We start from the raw sequence: 18,010 nt of genomic DNA, 5'->3' as shown, positions 1-18,010 counted from the left end.
GCTTCGGACCCCATTTTGCTGTAGACAGTCCTTCAGGGTCCATTCATATTTGTGTGAATCATTTGCATACATCACCAAACACTTCTGATCCCAGCAAAACAAATTTATTTTATTTTTCTCACTTAATCAGCATGAACAAAGTATTTGTGTTGCAAGAGTAAAAAGGTCAGCGTGATGCCATCTACAAGGAAAGAGCTGTTCTGAGCAATTCGTGTATAGCAGCCTTTGTTCAGAGGTTTATTTTATTTTTTAAAAGGTATCTGTTTGTGTGTTCCTGTGTGTGTGTGTGTGTGTGAGAGAGAGAGAGAGAGAGAGAGAGAGAGAGAGAGAGAGAGAGAGAGAGGGAGGGAGAGAGAGGGAGAGAGGGAGAGAGAGCCGTCAGCTATGCACTGGAGATAGAGTGTGCACACACAAGCATGTGCGCTTGGCTATAGTTGCCCATGAGGGACAGAAGGTACTGTATCCCTGGAGCTGAAGTCATAGTTCTGAGTCACCCAACATGGGTGCTGGGAACTGAATTTGGGTACCTTGGAAGAGAGGCATATGCTTTTAACTTCTGAGGCATGTATCCAGCCCCTAAACAACTTTCCTCCTGAAGAATGGTTTAAAACTATGACACAAAATCACGAGTTTTGTAATTTTTAACTATTTGCACCAACATTTTCAAATAAAGAAAAATTGTAGAGACCAGAGAGTTAGCCCAGTGGGTAAGTGTGCTTGCTGCCAAGCCTGCCAACCAGAGTCTTATCTCCAGAACTCAGGTAGCACAAGGAGAGAATGGACTCCTGCAGGTTCACTCTATTTTCCACATGTATGCCATGGCCCGCGTGCACAAAATTAAAGAAATAAATGTTTTTTAAAAAACATCAAATTTTAGGCTAACGAAATTAGAAATTGTTATGGCAAACATTTGACTCACCTTTAAAAGGAAAGTTGCCTCTCACTGTCCTTTGTAAACTCAATTGTTTACATTGCAGCCTGGTTAGTGCTGTATGGAGGGTGAGGGACTTCAATGTGTGATTGGGAAAGGCAGGTCTTCCAGTGTGCAGCTGAGAGTGCATATGTAGTTTTACAGCCTCACTTCATCTTAAAGGGGAACTGAATACTGTTGCTCTCTTACTAGTTTTATGAACTAAGTATCAGCAAAGAATCATGCAGGTCTGGCGCACTGAGAGAGGAATGCAGTGTTCTAGGTGTGTCTCAGACATGTCTGTAATCTTTCTGCTGACTGCTCTTCATATCAACAGAGAGATAGAAAGAGTGATCACCAGTGGATCATTAGCTGGGAACTTCAGAACCACAGTAGCACCACACAAGTTAGGCTTGTAGTCTGGTTTTGTTACCGTCCTCTCTCTCTCTCTCTCTCTCTCTCTCTCTCTCTCTCTCTCTCTCTCTCTCTCTCTCTCTCTCTCTCCCCCACAAAACTTAGAAGCAGACTGGGGAAGGACCAGGTTTTCTGACTGGGCCCCTGATACTCTCAACTCTCATCAGAAAGCTCACTGCATGCCCTTGGCATCTGCCTGGAGCTAGGATTTTGCTTATAAGTGACTGGAATATGCAGAAGACAAAAAATGAGGGAAGGTTTTATGAAAAGACAGCTCTTCCAAGTGAAGACTCAGGTCCTAGACATGGTGGGCAGTACTGGCAGATTCAGTTACTAACTCACCACATTGGTTCAGTTGGCGAACTGTGGGTAGGCAACAGGACCTGCAAGACACCTGACTTCTTCTTCTTTCTAAATAAAGTCCAGCTGTATATCCCTGGCAGGCCTCTCACCAAGTATTCCCGAGTGATCCTCTTGCCTCATCCTCCTGCCTCAGTTTCCTGAGTGCTAAGACACAAATGTATGCCATTGTGCCTTGATAACACAGGTAATATTTTTAAGAAGGTAAATTTTATGCATTTTTCAGGATGATGTTAGTCCTAGGCAGAGATCTAGAGATTAAAGGACAAGTGAAGGACTAGAAGAAAGACTTGTAGGCTACAAAAATCATCTGGGGGTTTTAACAGAAAGCCAGGACTGTCTTTATCCTCCACACTGGTCTCAAGTGGAAGATGTCAGGAAGAAGGCAGCCCAAAGCTGCTTTTCTTGGATTGGACTCACTGACAGGTGTACTGATAGGAGTGGATGAGTGCTCATCTCGAATGGTCTGAGGCCAGAGGATAGCCTGGCTTAATCTCTTGGTGTCAACTCCTGTTGGAGAGATTTTTCACTCAGACCTTTGAACTACAATTTAACCTGTTAAGAACCTTTATGTCCTCATATGACTTCTTCACTGCTCAGAGGAACTTGAGCATGCTTTAGCTTACTCTTTGTTTTTCTTTGGGGACAGACTTGGCACCACAACCAAAATAGCTCCATTCATAGTTTTAATATATAGGTCTGTTTTGAATGAGAACAGATGAGTGTCACATAGGACATGGTTCTGTGTTTCTATTAAAGAAGGGATCCGTGTCTCTGGCTACTGTGCCATGCCCAGAGTAACTCATTTCACTTTAGTTACGGAAACAGACATCTGGCTGCTCTTGGGCTACTGTTTGAGTTGCATGGGCATGCCATTCAGTTCTCCAGCCACCTCGGAAAGGCCAGCATGTTCAGGAGAGTGAGCTGGTATGGGAGGAGCTCCAGGTCTCCTGCCATGCCGGAAGGGATGAAACAGTAGTCTAGGGATAAAGGGACAGACTGTAGAAGTGTGAGGCCACAGCTTCTAAGTTTGAGGGTTTGTTCTGGCAAAGAGGAATTACACTTTGACACAACTCCAAACTATTTCAGGGTGACAATAGCCATTTTTAAATGACCTTGGGAAGGAGGAGTGAGCTTCCCCCAAGTTTGTAGCTGCCAACTGTTGCTGAGGAAAACATTTGATTTGTTCAGGGATGTTGTAGAATAGAAAGACAATGAAAAGTTCCAAATGCCAAGCTCTTTCTTGGGATAACACAACATGCACGATATCCCTGTTGGTCACACAGTTCCTTAGCTGTGTCAGTCCCTGGCTGGTCATCATTGCCATGTAGCCTCAACCCACCTGTCCACAGGTGTCCACACCTAGGGCTGGAATGCCCGTTTGTCACTTCTCACACATGTAACTGCCATGCAGATGCCTCTGTGCATCCCCTTCTTTCTTCCTAGTGCCAGAACCTGATGCTTGCAGCGGTGGTCTCTGATGCTGACCTTGATTTTCTCTGTTCTACCTCTACTCCATACATGTTTTATAACTCAGCATACTCGGGTGTCTTTTATCCCACCACACGAGAGCAGAAAGTGCTTCTGAATCCCTACAGCTCAGGCAGGGCAGCAGCTCAGATTGTGGAAGTGCCATAGGGCGGTCACTGGGGCTGGCTGGCCACCAGCATGGCTCCAGGCTAACAGCAACCCTGTTCCTGGTGAGTAAAGTGAACAGTGGTAGGATAGGCCATCTAAAGACTTCCTGCTTTTATATGTACACAGCAACATGCTTACTTACACACAATACACAGAGAGGAGAAATACACTACAATTCCTATATCAAGACACCAGGCATCTGTGTCAACATACAGTCAGGCATGTGTGTGCAACATAGCCAGTAGGGCATGTGTGTCAATATATAGTCAGCCAGGCATGTGTGTCAACACACAGTCAACCAGGCGTGTGTATCAACAAGGAGTTGGTCATTTCTGGCAGAGGAGTCCTCTGTGGGTGGTGGGAGCAGTTCCCCTTTCAGCCTGTTCCCTGTGCCCAGACTGAAATCACGTGTTATGTGCAGGGCTGGCCCTGCTGCAGGTTGCTCACTTCTGCTGTGAACTCACAGTAGCACTGAAACTGCTCACTTCTGCTGTGAACTCACAGTAGCAGCAGCTCCTGGGCATGATGAGTTTGAGACTTCTTACTCTGTGCTACAGTTTGCACAGCTCCGCTGTACGGAGCGATTGCCTCTGGCAGCTGAGAGCAGGGAGACGGTCTCAATGCAGTGCTTCTGCATACAGAGCCTTTGCAATAAATGGTCACATCCATCCTCATGCACAGCCCTCTCTCTCAAACTGGCTTTGCAGGTCAGTGAAGTTACCCCAGTTCCTATATAGGACTGCAGGTGAAGAACACAAGGGCTTTGCCCAGGAAAACGCCACTCAGCTGGTGTGCTGTACCTTCTTCTGTTAACATGTGTATAGACTACATGTTAACACTGACTGGAGCCTGTATGACCTTCTGGGAGTGCAAAGATTGCTGCTGTGGCTCTTCCTAGGTCTTAGGGCTCTCTTAGCCACAAAAATCCCAGTCCTTTCCCAGAACCTTCAACTCCTCAAAAATTCCCTCTGATGACCTGGTCCCACGGCCGTTTAGTCCCAAATAAACACACAGCGACTTAAATTAATTATAAACTGTTTAGCCAATGGCTCAGGCTTCTTACTGGCTAGCTCTCTCTTAGTTATTAACCCATTTCTATTAATTGACACAAGGCTGTAATGCTCAGACTACATGGCATCTCCCATTCTGTCGACTGCTTCCCTGCCTTCCTCTTCCCAGAACGATTAGTCTGGTAGCCCCGCCTATACTTCCTGACTGCCTACTGGCCAATCAGCATTTATTCACCAACCAATAAGAGAAACACATATTCACAGCATACAGAAGGATATTCCCCATCATCCTTCCCCAAGTGATGAAGAAATGGCCTATGTTCTCGAGGTGAACTATTTTAAACTTTCTCCCAGAAGACAAGGCCTGGGAGGTGTAGAGGTTGTCCCTGATTCCAGGGATGGGATGGGATCTACCCACATTTTTGTCTCAGAGCCTTTCTTCACATTATTTCACTTCTCAAAACCATCTTTCCCTTTACATCCTGGTCTGTGGACAGAGTCCTCTCCTGAGCTTCCTCCCAGCCGTGCATACACATCTGAAGACAGCTCAGAATTAGCCTGAAGGCTCGGCTGTGTCTTTTATGGCCTGTAGGGGGCTATGTGGCCTACACCTATGTCTTGACAATTCCATAGTTCTTAAACAGAACCCAGCTTGCAGTGAACTTGCATACAACATACCTCCTCTCATTGTTGGATAAAAATATGTTTTTACTGTACATTGTCAGCTTGCACAGAAGTGAGTTTTATTTTCATCTTTGGAAAACTTGGACTTAAGACTCTCATAGACTTCTTTGTTCTGAGGCACCTTTGTCATCATGTATTACCTTATTTTAAAAGCTTAAAAATAGGCTCTACTTACCTCAGGCTGCAGTAAGACATGTATTTGTTCATCCTCAGTTGGCATCACAAAGGAAATTGAGTGAGGATATTTCCTGAAGAATTGAGGGAGCAAAGGCCTTTCAGGCATTTGACATCATGCTCTTTATATATAGCCTTGGTCCACTACCTCACTCTCTGTTTCCTTTTCATCTACGCCATCCCAGAATGGCTTCCTGCCGTCTTCTGTGTAGCTCTATCTCTGTGGGCTTCACTGACAGGACAGGTGGGGGAGCACACTGCCAGTGATCACAATGTCCAGAATCCAGGATGTGGAGGGGAAATGCCAGGGCGTGTGTGTGTGTGTGTGTGTGTGTGTGTGTGTGTGTGTGTCTGCCAGGTGGAAGGCTAAAACTTGACCTCTAAATATTCCTGGCACTTCCCCCTAGAATTCAGAGGAAGCAATTTCTATAGAACCAAACAGATTTTTCTTATAGCCTTTCCTTGTACTATAGTATCAGATGCTATTTTAGGGATAAAGGGATTTAAATGTTAAGCTTACCAGACGAAGGAACAAATTTTGGACAACTGAGAGAATACATTAGAATGGATACAGTTAAAAAATACTTAAAAAGATGGACACTTCTATGAATTTTCTTATTGTGAGGTTTTTCTTTAAAGAAAGGCAGCAACAGTGATTTGCTCTGTATACAGTCATTCACTCTGTATATATAATCTTCTCCAGTCTGCCTCACTGCCCCCTGAGCAGGCATTCACATCAAGCCCACAGTCCATAGGAAAAACCGAGTCATAGGCCCAGGTAAGGGAAGCACCAGGGTTTCTGCCCTGGAATGTCCCACTTGGTTTTGAGCTGCAGCAATCATTTGTGGCAGGGACATTTACTCCTGTCACTGTGGGGTTGTGTGTACTGTACGCTGTACACCAGGGCAACTACAAGGGTTGTTTCCGATCACCCCAATATCAATGTGTAGAAGATGGTTTAAGTCTTTTGTAACTCAATGGGCACCTTTGGTGGCATGTGTCTGGACTAGAGGATTGTCCAGCTGTCCCTACCCACATAGGTACCCCACTCCCTCCTCATCCCACAAGTGGAATTCTAGGTTTATGCTACAATGAATGGAGGAGAGCTACCAAGCCCTCCCCAGGGCAAACCAGGTGCCCCAGGCTCATACAACATAGTGCTCAGGAAAGATGCTGAGCGGTGTAAAGGAGTGGTCTCCATTCATTTATGCATTGATATTGCGGGGGCAGAGCCAGCAAAGCACATGAGCTCAGGCAGGAGACACACCTCAGATTTCAGGGTTCATGAAGTTGGTGACTTTTTTCCCCATTGCTTTTCAGCAGAATCAGTGCAAATGGAGAGAGACGCATCTTTATAAATACCCATCTTGGGAGGGTGGAGGCCTGTAGTAGGCATGTGATCAAGTGTGTTTGTCATTGACAAAGCAAGTGGATAAGTTCTGTGTGTGGTTGGTCCCCCACCCTTTCCCCTGCCTCCTGTCTTGTGGAAGGCAGATTGCCAGCTTAAGAAGTCTGCTGGCTTGATCGCCGTAGCTATTGGGTTAAGTATTTCGACTCTTCAGTGAAATAGTGCAATCTATTTTGCTAAGTGGTTGGTTATTGCTTGTAGCAGCATGTGCCCTGTTTCCGTGAGAAAACCCTGTCTGTTTAGTTCATTTGGATCCATTCCTGTAGTTAATTCCAGCATACTTAGCTCATGGAACACATTTGTCTACACAGAATGACTGCATCTTCCATTACCTGTTGTCTTAGAAACTCCTCCGTGGGCATGGTGATTCTTTGGATCCTTGTACCACCAAGCTGGGTCTTAGAGAAGTTAGCTGATTCATGTGGACCACAGTGATAGATGCTTTGCTAAAGAGGCTCTGGAGCCCGGATGGCCTTACTCCGACCCTGCAGGCAGTCTTCCTCCTGTTCAGTACCACTGAGCACTACTGTGCTCTGGAGCGCTAGTGTGTCAGGTGGTACCACTGTGATGACGGTGGGGTGTTGTCTAGAACTGAAACACAGCATAGCGAGCATGTTAAAGCTTAGAGCCAGCTGGGAGATCTTCAGTGCCGTGATGCCGCTCTCCTTCCTGTTATTGTCAGTGCAGCCACTGTGTTGACAATCAAGTTGAGAATGAGGTCCTTATTGACAATAACCCCCCAAGAATGCTGCAGGACATCAGGAAGGGCCTGGCAGGTTGCTCCACCTGGGGCCCGTTTCCCTTGTTCTACAACATGACCTGAACAGCCTTCATCCAAGGCTGTTGTAGGTAAAATTATTGTATGAAAGTTGGTAGTATGCTCAAAACCACATAAACAGTGCAAAAAAAGTCAACAGATGTTTAGTATCTTTAGTAAAATTCACTTCTAGGATCTTAGATAACTTGACTGAGAAATAAGCCTTTTGCCAATACTTTTCTTATTTTAAATTGGCCCACCTAATTTAACATGTTTGCAAGTAGCAGGAGGAACATATTTTATGTATGTGGTAGTTACCATTCAACGAGCAGGTGGTAGCGCAGAATTGATGGTCTAAGCTTTTCTGTGTTGGAAAATATACACATGGAATTCGGGTTCTAATTCCCACTCAGGAGAAGGAAGACCTCCTGTTGACACACTGTCTTACCATAGTAGGATGACCACGCCGTGTGACAGACTGGCCCTGGCTGGGTACTTGAACTGGATATAGTCATCTCAGGAGTACACAGCTCCATCTCACAGTTGTGGTGGAGAGTAGTTTAGCTCAGTGAGCTCTCCTGTTCTCCAAGGGACCTACAGCACTCATGTGTGAGTGGCGGTTTAATGATGGGGTGTAATTCCTTTGCTGAAACTGAAGCAGTAAACACGTCTTAGAATGCCTCTGTGCCTGGCGGAAGTTCCTGTTGTCTGAGAGACTCTTGGTGTTTCCACTGAACTCCATGTTGAGCCTCTGCAAACGGGGAGAGCAGCTTCTCTTCCCTTTCCTTTTTCTCCTTTGTGACAGCCTCTTCCGCTTCACTGCCTGTTTATTTTTGCTCCATGCTGCAGTGACATGTTGCTCTTTTTGTGCATGTGTCCCACTGGTTGCCGGACTCTCGGGGACACTCCTTCCTCTCTTTCCTCCCCCTCCTTCCTTCCTTCCCTCTCTCTGGGGGCAGTCCACCACTGGTACCCTCCCCATGTGAGTGTCCCAGTCTCCACAGCACTCACTCAGTCACTCACGGTGCCCTGTCTGCTTCGCAGCTGTGGACATGGCTAGAGGAGCTGCAGAAGGAACTGCTGGACGACGTGTACGCCGAGTCGGTGGAGGCTGTCCAGGATCTCATCAAGCGCTTCGGCCAGCAGCAGCAGACCACGCTGCAGGTGACAGTCAACGTGATCAAGGAAGGGGAGGACCTCATCCAGCAGCTGAGGTGGGTCTGGCCCCCACCCCTGCCTGGTCCCACACAGAGCCCAGGCTGCACAGCAGGTTCCTGCCCTACCAGTCTTTGAACAAATAGCTCCATAGCTCCAATATGCTCCCCAGAAGGCCAGGGACAGTTTTTTTCTCATCCTGCCGCCATCCCCCCCCCCCCTTTGTTAAAAAATATATATATAATTGTTCACCTTAACAGTGACTAACAACCATCAGAATTTAAATTTTGTTACTATGTCCTCATTACTGTCCTACTGAAATTTCTTTATAAGTGGATGCATTTGTCTCTCTTAAGACCACGTCCTCTGGCCGCAGTGGACCTGCCTGTTAGAGTGTGGCAGCCTGTCCGTCTCTCAGCTCAAAGGCCAGGCGGCCTGCAGGTATCAGGACAGCCTCCCTCTGGGCTCCTCCAGGCAGAGGGCAGGGCCAGCTAGCTTGGCTTTGTTCCCTCTGGAGGCAGATTTGGAAATCCCTTTGATTGGGTCATGAGGGTCACGTGAGGGTGACTCCCTACCCCTAACCACACTCAAGACAGTTGATGGAGTCATGACTAAATAGGCTTTCATGTTGTCCCCTTGGTAAGGGTTTCACTGTGTGCGTTAGAGGCTAACCTCTCAGGCAGGAGGATTGCTGATAGTGCGGTAACCAGGCACCAGCTGGCCTCTCTGTTTAAACTCTTCCAGTGTGGTTTTCTGTAGTAGTTGACATCTCAGGAGAGGGCCACGACAGGCACAGCTTTGTGCCCTCAGGCTCGGTGGAACAGGCTGCTCAGAGGAAGGGGCTGGTGGTGTTTTGCTAGGGGACAGCGCCTTCCCTTTGCTGAGACAAAGTCCCGCTTCCTGCCAGCCTTCTTCCCCTGAAGATTTGCGTTGCCGGATCTGGTGTCTAACAATGTGAGACTTTCCCATTCAATTCCTGTTTGTCTCACTGAAGTCCCCTCTCCTCCTGCCCTCGTGCAGGGACTCTGCCATCTCCAGTAACAAGACCCCACACAACAGCTCCATCAACCACATCGAGACGGTGCTGCAGCAGCTGGACGAGGCTCAGTCCCAGATGGAGGAGCTCTTCCAGGAACGCAAGATCAAGCTGGAACTCTTCCTGCAGCTGCGTATATTCGAGAGGGATGCCATCGATGTGAGTGGTCAGCCCCCTGCCCTGGAGCCCTGCCCCTGGTTCCTGTCCTGGGTCCTCTCCGTTCCCTGGAGCCTCTGCTGAGCAGGGAGACTGGGTGGTCAGCCCTGCACTCTGGGGTGGGAGACTGCAGTGTGAGCAGCAGCAGTAGAGTGTGCTCCTGAAGAGTAGGGAGTGCCACCGCCTCCCCAGGGGCCCCACACTCCACTCTCCTAGAAAGAGATTGGGCTTGCAAGGCCCCGGCTTCTTCTCTTCCTTCCTCCCTCCTGCCCTCCCCTCACACATCCCTCTATTTTCTGTTTTCTCTCTTAATAAAGGGACTGACGGTAGCCTGTGCATTTTAAGGAATAGAAATCGTCCCCCATGAAAGAGTCCTCTAGTTTTCCATAATTTCCACCCCAAAATGGATTTTTATATCGGATATGTGCAGAGAAGAAAGAAATATACACTTCTCTTATCTGCATTAAGCAAAGAGGGAGTGGCTGTGTGCTGTGCAGAGTGGCTTTCATGCTTGATGGAGTAGAGTGAGTCCGAATGAAGGAGGCTGAACGGTCTGAGACAGTCAGAAGGCTGAAGCCTTACAGCATGTGTGAGGCCTATGACCTGTGCCCAGCTGCTTACACAGCCTGTGGTCAGAATCGGTACACAAGCCCTCACTAGACCACACAGATCTAGCCTGTGACTGCAGGGGTCGGAGAGTGCACTATCGTGCGTCTCACTGCCTCCCCTGCTCAGAGCGCTCATTCATACTGCTTGTGGGGTCCTGGAGTGGCTGAGACCTCAAGTGCCACAGAGGTTAGGGGTTGGTGCGGAGGAGGCAGGAAAGGGCCACACAGACTACCTGTGGTTCTCTGGTGCAGGAAGCGCTCTGTTGTGCAGCCCCCTCTGGCCTGCCCATCAGCCTCACCTTACAAGAGGACCTCCTGCGGGTGCCTTCAGGTGGCTGCCTGCCTAGCCCAGCACTGGTTTCCATAAAAGCAGATATATATATATATATATATATATATATATATATGCACACACACATATATATATATATACATATATGTATTCTTTTTTTTTCCTTGTTTCTGGATTTCATGACTTAAAAGTCATGTTGTACAATCTTTCAAACCTATACAAAAGCCAAAAGAGTGGCACAATGGGGCCTCCGTATCCCAGTCCTCCAGGTCAGCAAGACCTTGTTTCTTTGCTCCCTGCCCTTGTTGAATATAGTTCCAGAGTATTTGAGAGAGACTCGCCTGGCCATCATCCTATTCCTGTAGATCTCTGCAGCATAAGGCCATTTCCTTACACACACACAGCACCAGGCACCTCACCCATCCGACAGGCACCTGTTAGCTCCTAGTGTACAGCATGTGTTCGGGTTTGCACAGATGCCTCCATTAGGAGACACACGAGTCTGTTCCTGTGTTTGGTGCTAGCCTCTTAGTTTAGGTTCAGTTCTCGCTCTGTCCTCCCACTTTGTGCATCCATGACTTCTTGACCATCATGGGTTCACTTGTCAAAGAAGCCAGGTTCCCACATTATATATATGTTCTCATTTGAATTTTAGGTTACCGCTTTTTTTCTCTGCTACTTCCTGTATACATAGAACTCAGAAGGAAGACCTGCACAGACCACATTCTGGCTTTGTGCAGGAATGACCCAGACATGTTTTTTTTTTACAGCATCACTCACAAGCAGCCATGACTTGTTACCCATCATCTATAGGGCAGCCAAGATGCCATGCATTGAAGTGGCGACATCCTGATGGCCTTTGCCGTGATGGCTTACCAGGTGTTAGTGATGGTTGCTTGAGACAACCACTTTGCCAGAATTTAAAACAAGTAATTTTCTGTTTTTCCCTCTCCATTTTACAGGTAGATGTATTTATTCAGGTTTCACCTTGAAGTACTCAGATAGTTGCTTTTCTCCTTTCAGGGCTGCTGATATAATTAGTGGTAGAAGACCTGCCCACTATACACTGGGTTCTCGGTCCTTTCCCAATAATAAACAAGTGTCTGATGAGCATAGGAGCCCCTTCAATCAACTCTGTCCATTTATTTCTTTTAAAAAGCATAAACCGGTTTTATTGAAGCCTGCTCTGTATACCACACAACCAAACCCATGTGGTTTCCATGTCCTTTTGAGACAGTTGACGAGATGTGGCAGCGTGCCTTAAGTCTTGATTTGCATAGATGCTCTCCTTCCTCAGATCATCTCAGACCTCGAGTCTTGGAATGATGAACTTTCCCAGCAAATGAATGACTTTGACACAGAGGACCTGACAATCGCTGAGCAGCGCCTGCAGCACCATGCAGACAAAGCTCTGACCATGAATAACTTGACATTCGATGTCATCCACCAAGGGCAGGATCTTTTGCAGTATGTCAACGAAGTCCAGGCCTCTGGTAAGAAAGGTGCTCCATCCCATGCCAGGTGGCAGCTCCTCGAATCACCCCGGGACTGGGATGACGAAATGCTATGGCTTCTGTGACTGTGCCATCACCTGCACTCTACTTCACATACACTACAGTCACACTTAGCTTCCTGCTTAGGAAACTTAGCCTCAAAGTTTTTTGAGAGTCGTTTCAAGTAATAACTTTAATTGTGCAAAGTGATTTGTTGTGTTTGTGAGTGAAATGTAAAGCCCAAGGAATTGTTTTCACATTCTTTTAGTTTCTCTGACCAGCAGATGTCACTGTAGGCCCCTGGATGTAACTATACTCTCATCAGGAGCTTACACAGCAACATCCTTCATGCATTTACTCGCTTTACACATTGTACATTAAAAACTTCCTGAAGAGTGTATCACTCACTCATTTTCTAACAGCTGCTGGGTCCGTTGAGAAGGACGTGCAGTTGCTTGGCTCATCTGGGCATTCTCTTATATCCCAGTGTGCTGGATATGCATATAATGCATCCCTGCCGGCCTGGCCCTCTCTCAACCTGCCCCAGTGGACAAGTGATTCACAAGCCACATAGAGAGAGCCACACTAGCTGAGAGGAGGGCGGGAAGGTGTGAGTTCACTTTTGAAGTCTCCCACCACTGTTCACAGGTGTGGAGTTGCTCTGCGACAGAGATGTGGACATGGCCACTCGGGTCCAGGACCTCCTGGAATTTCTTCATGAAAAGCAGCAGGAGTTGGACTTAGCAGCTGAGCAACACAGGAAACATTTGGAGCAGTGTGTGCAACTGCGCCACCTGCAGGCAGAAGTAAAGCAGGTGCGTGACACTGAAGAATGATGGGGAATCCTAGCGTGTCAGCCTCGGGAAGAATTTCCCATGATCTCCTTGTAGTTGTCCTGATATGTAAGGTTGTACATGCCTCAAGACAGCATCTCATGGTAAAAGTGTTGTCTATAGCCTCCCAGGATGGCTGGCTGAACAATGGAAGAGCTCCCATCTCAGCCACCACAGCCCATGAGGATGGCATCCTTCTGCTTGTTTTACTGTTCGGTGGTCCCCTGCTAAAACAGTACTTCCTAGGCTAAGGAACTGCATGATCCCCCCTTTCCCCTCCACCCCCCAACTAAATTTTTTATTAATCTGGACACGGCCACAGACTACAAGGCTGGGCTTTGCATGAGTTATCTGTACATTGTATATAATACCACAAATGGGGTTGGGGCTAAAACAAAAATGAGCTACATGCCAGTGGGATTTGCACTCGAACCTGTGGTGGGGGATAAAGTGCAGTTCACTGACAAAGGGGCTTGATGGAGAAGTGGGGGTGTTGTATTCTGCACACGGCACAGAAAGGCTTTGTGGCCTAGGAATGCCAGGAGCTTCAGACACAGCCTGGTGCGGTGCAGACATGGGTCGTGTTCACAGGAGAGCGCATGCTCCTGGCACCAGAGGTGGTCAGGGGGCTTCTGCTGTTTTCTTGTGTCCCGTTAGCGCCACTGGTATTTGCACATGTGAAGGAAACACAGCACTATAACCTGTGATTGTTTCTTTTTATCTCAAAAAAAAAAAAAAAAAAAAAAAAAAAAACCACGTATTTAAGAAATGAAGTAGTTATTCAGCATGCCAGCATTCGAAGGCATCAGAAGCCCGAAGGTGAGAGCAACACGTGTGTTAGAAAAGCAGTTTTCAGAACTGACCCAGAGACTTCTGTTCTGAACCGCAGGCTAGACTTGGTATTTTGGAAGCTCTCACCAAAGGCTGGAAGTTGTTTTGATTTTTAAGAAGATTACAAAAGGAAAATATTATGCATGTATCTTGAGGTCTCTGCCACAGTGCAGAATGAGCTTCCATGGCGTTGGTGGCTTCTGCCATCAAAATTGGTTTCTTTCAGAGTCTTCTTGTTTGACCCCTGAGCATTGTAGCACAATCTATTTCACAGCTCGGCTTTTGTGTCATTTAACACCACCACTACACAGAAAGTCAGTGAAGCAAACGGGCTGCCCTTACTAAGCAGGTGACCAGTCTTGCTGTGGATTAGGAGTGAGAGTCTGAACAGGAAATAGCAGGACTTCTCTCAGCTGATGGAGAACTCGCTCAGTGAACAAGTTTGCTTACAACACAGAGCCTGAACTGTTCAGGTCTGTGTTTGTAGAGCTTGCTGAGTGCCGCTGTCTTCTCAAACATCAGCCTTGCAGCAGTCTGGAGCAGTGCTTTTGTTGAGAGCCCTTCAGGGATTGCAGGCTGTGTCTGTAGGATAGTATGGAAGTCAGTGCTGCCTCCCTATGACTTCTCCACCTTCCTGACGCTGTGACCCTTTAATGCTCTTCCTTGGGTTGTGGTGGTCCCCAACCATAACATTATTTTCCTTGATACTTCATAACCATAATTTTGCTACTGTTATGAATTATAATGCAAATATCTATGTTCTCCCATGGTCTTAGGTGACCCCTGTGAAAGGGTCGATCAACCTCCACAGGGGTCACAACCCAAAAGGTTGAGAACCACTGCTCTATACCACTTTACAGACCTATCCCCTCCCCATCCCAGGTGTTTTTACTGGAAGGTCCACTGCTTAGAGTCACCCAGTGTCCTCTTTCAGGTGCTGGGCTGGATCCGAAATGGAGAGTCCATGTTAAATGCTGGCCTCATTACCGCTAGTTCACTGCAGGAAGCCGAGCAGCTACAGAGAGAACACGAGCAGTTCCAGCATGCAATTGAGGTAAGGCAGTGCCTAAGGGTGGACCTAATGACATGGAGACCAGCCTGATAACACTTGATGTGACACCAGCCACTGGAGCCAGCCCTTCTTGAGTGGAAAATGACAGTGCTCATCAGATCCCATTGATTGTGGGAGAAGGAAACAGCCCACAACTTGCAGCCCATTGAGGACAGCCTTGCAGCAAGTGTCCCAGTGGCCGGGCTCCCTTCTCCCCCATGAAAGGGCCTTAGCAGGATGCATGGATTAGAAGTGTCTTAAGTCAGGGAGCTCAAATTGGAATCTTTTACTATCTTGGTGATCTTGAAGGCACAGTCTTACATATAACCATTTTGAACAAACCATAGTGTTAGGGTGTGAAGGGTCTCTCATTGTGACCCAGCACAAGTAATGCTGATGACAAAATTCCGTGTGCAACAAGATTCCTCTTGATGGGTTGAGGGGCACTACTACACCAGACAGTGTCAGAAAAGCCTTGGCTGGTCCAGGCAGCTCTCCCTTGCTGTTATCGAAGCACTGATAACTTTTTTAGGAGTGGTTAATAGTTGTGATGAGTGATCTCACAATATAGGTGGGGCTTCAAAAGGGATGTTTGATAATAGAAACCTTGGTGTTAGCCAGAGAAAAGGCCATAGAAGCCAGCACTGATTGAACCCTAAGGCCCCACTCTGCAAACCTTAATAGCTGCAGCATCAAGGATGTTCTGGTAATCAAGGTCAAGTGTCAGTCATTTGGGAATCTCTACCATGGTCAGTGTTTACAGGGTCATATCCACTATATCAGGTGAAAGATTTTCTTTTCTCTGAGGCACTCGTGTGCCCAAACTGGTGCCCTAACTGCTGGTACCTCGTATTCTAGATCTTTCTTGGAGAGCCTCTGGCATCAGACATCAGGGTTTGCCATGTGATTTTCTTTGCATGTGGCATGGAACATTCTCAGAGTTTTTTCTCTTTTCCTTTCTTTAAAAACAAATCACTGATTCTTCAAAACTCTTTTCACTGAAGCCTAGTGCTTCAGTTGAAAATGAAAATAAAAGTCATTTGCTACAGCCTCCTATTTCACACTTGTTGTTCTGGTGCTTGCTTGTGGTGGCTGTCATAAGAAAGGTGGTAGGAATAATAAACAGCATAATTGAACAGCACTTTAGAATATCAATTGCTGAGAGTTGAGAGTTGTTCCTGTTACTTCTCAAATAGAAAACCCTACAGCTGGGAAACCTCAATGCATTTCATCCTCCATTAGATCAATTAAACAACAGCTTGGTTGGCCTAGAACTACTTTACTAAACTAAGCTGTCCTCCATATTTGCAAAGCATCACAGTGAGTAGTAACTAGCTAGGGTTGGTTATTAGCCATGGATAGCATCCCAGTTTTCATCTTAGCATGTGACACCTTCCTGATGAGCCTTCCTGTCTTCCCTGTGTCTAGAAAACACATCAGAGCGCACTGCAGGTACAGCAGAAGGCTGAGGCCATGCTGCAAGCCAACCACTACGACATGGACATGATCCGAGACTGTGCAGAGAAGGTCGCCTCCCATTGGCAGCAGCTCATGCTCAAGATGGAAGATCGCCTCAAACTCGTCAATGCCTCGGTCGCCTTCTACAAGACTTCAGAGCAGGTTGGGAGAGAGGGCCCACTCCTAGGCTCCTGGTGACTAAGTGTACTGGGCTTTAGGGACAGCTGCACCACCGCTGACATAGCCACTCATACCAAATCCCTCAGGTCCAAGTAAAGCAGGGAAAGCATGCTCTGAAGTTAAAGTTACATTGCTATTTTGGCTGTCCAAGAACAGCAAGTTGCCAAGTAGCTGAGAAAACATACCTTTTCTCTATCAAGGAAATCCATCAAGGCAATGGGAAACTCATCTCTGGCTTTGTATTCTAAAACCCCTCCCTGCCAGCCTTGAGTCCAGCAAACCCCATGGTGGCCTATAGTGTTCTTGGTCCTTTCCTCCTTCTTTGGCTTCCCCTGAGCCCAGGTGACAGTGTTGTCTGCTGTGCTGGTTAAGCAGCAGATGTGAGATGGTTTCTGAGCCTGGCACTTTATTCCCTCAGGTCTGCAGTGTCCTGGAGAGCCTGGAGCAGGAGTACAAAAGAGAAGAAGACTGGTGTGGTGGAGCCGACAAGCTAGGACCCAATTCTGAAACCGACCACGTCACCCCCATGATTAGCAAGCACCTGGAACAAAAGGAGGCCTTCCTGAAGGTAGAGGGCTGGGTCTGTTGGGCCTCGATGTCACGCTGATTGCCTGTTGAGGGCCACAGGTTCCCCTGACTGTCAGGTAGAAGTGATTCTTATATGTTGCTGATACATATAAGATCTCAGAAGATGCAGAAAGATGAAGTGGGGTGGACAGCAGCGCCTGTGGCTGAAAGTGGGTGTTAGCATCAGGAAGCAACCTCTAAGCGAGTTAGTCATGTTCAGACAGACTGTGTTTTCTTCTAAGAAGGTGAAACACCTGTCTCGGGAGGGTTTCATCGTGTTTTTATGTGCATCCAGTTGCTTCACACAGAAGTCACAACCATGCCTTGAAATGGTTAAATTTTTTTTATAGTGGTCAAACGTTCAGAAACCTGGCAGCTGGGCCCATCAGAATGTGGCTATTTACTGTTTGTCACTTTACACAGGTCCGTTTTTCTCATTGCTTCAGCATTCTGATTCCCCTGCCTCGAGACACCATTTCCTGTTGTCTTTAATGCTGTTCCAGGTCTAAAGGTCATCTACTGGCAGAACTATTGTTTAGTCTGGAAAACTGAATTGTGACAATGTATTAGGGACCTTGTAGAGGGCACAGGGATTTTGTTGTTATGTTGGGATGGGGCCACCATTGGAGCTTTCAGGCATTAACTGTAACTCCCAGCTGGCCTCTGTTGTTTGTTTACCAACACCAACTGCCATTAGGTGCTTTCATTTGGAGTTTTGCCTGCCTGTCTTGCTTCAGAATCCACATAGTAGGAATTGAATACCACTTAGTTAACATATTTTAGCTAAAATTACAAAAGAAAAGCCATTTGGGTGAGTTTATAGAAAGGGCTGTACATTTGTGGGTTTCCCTGCCCATCTGTTCTCACACTGAGGATCTACTGTCCATTGATGACATCACTTAGGGGTTCCCTAGTAGATCAGCAGTCGCCAGTCACCCACCCCCACCACAACACAAAATAACCAGCCTCCCCAGGACTTGAGGATTTCCACTAAG

At 47.0% G+C, this 18,010-nt stretch overlaps 1 protein-coding gene across 4 annotated transcripts in view; it reads left to right on the top strand.

The window, feature by feature from the left end:
* Trio (trio Rho guanine nucleotide exchange factor) overlaps positions 1-18,010 on the top strand; it is a 284,459-nt gene that overhangs the window by 159,795 nt on the left and 106,654 nt on the right. For all 4 annotated transcript variants that reach the window (XM_051182600.1, XM_051182598.1, XM_051182601.1 and 1 more), the window contains exons 12-18: positions 8,400-8,569; positions 9,531-9,705; positions 11,900-12,095; positions 12,744-12,910; positions 14,694-14,813; positions 16,239-16,430; positions 16,867-17,016. In XM_051182600.1, coding sequence (XP_051038557.1) covers positions 8,400-8,569; positions 9,531-9,705; positions 11,900-12,095; positions 12,744-12,910; positions 14,694-14,813; positions 16,239-16,430; positions 16,867-17,016 — 1,170 coding nt within the window. The remainder of the gene's footprint in view (positions 1-8,399; positions 8,570-9,530; positions 9,706-11,899; positions 12,096-12,743; positions 12,911-14,693; positions 14,814-16,238; positions 16,431-16,866; positions 17,017-18,010) is intronic.

Source organism: Phodopus roborovskii, unplaced genomic scaffold (assembly GCF_943737965.1).
Source record: "Phodopus roborovskii unplaced genomic scaffold, PHOROB, whole genome shotgun sequence".
Taxonomy (NCBI): domain Eukaryota; kingdom Metazoa; phylum Chordata; class Mammalia; order Rodentia; family Cricetidae; genus Phodopus; species Phodopus roborovskii.
The sequence above is the reverse complement of the archived record's forward strand: the minus strand, read 5'-3'. Positions and strand labels throughout refer to the sequence as shown.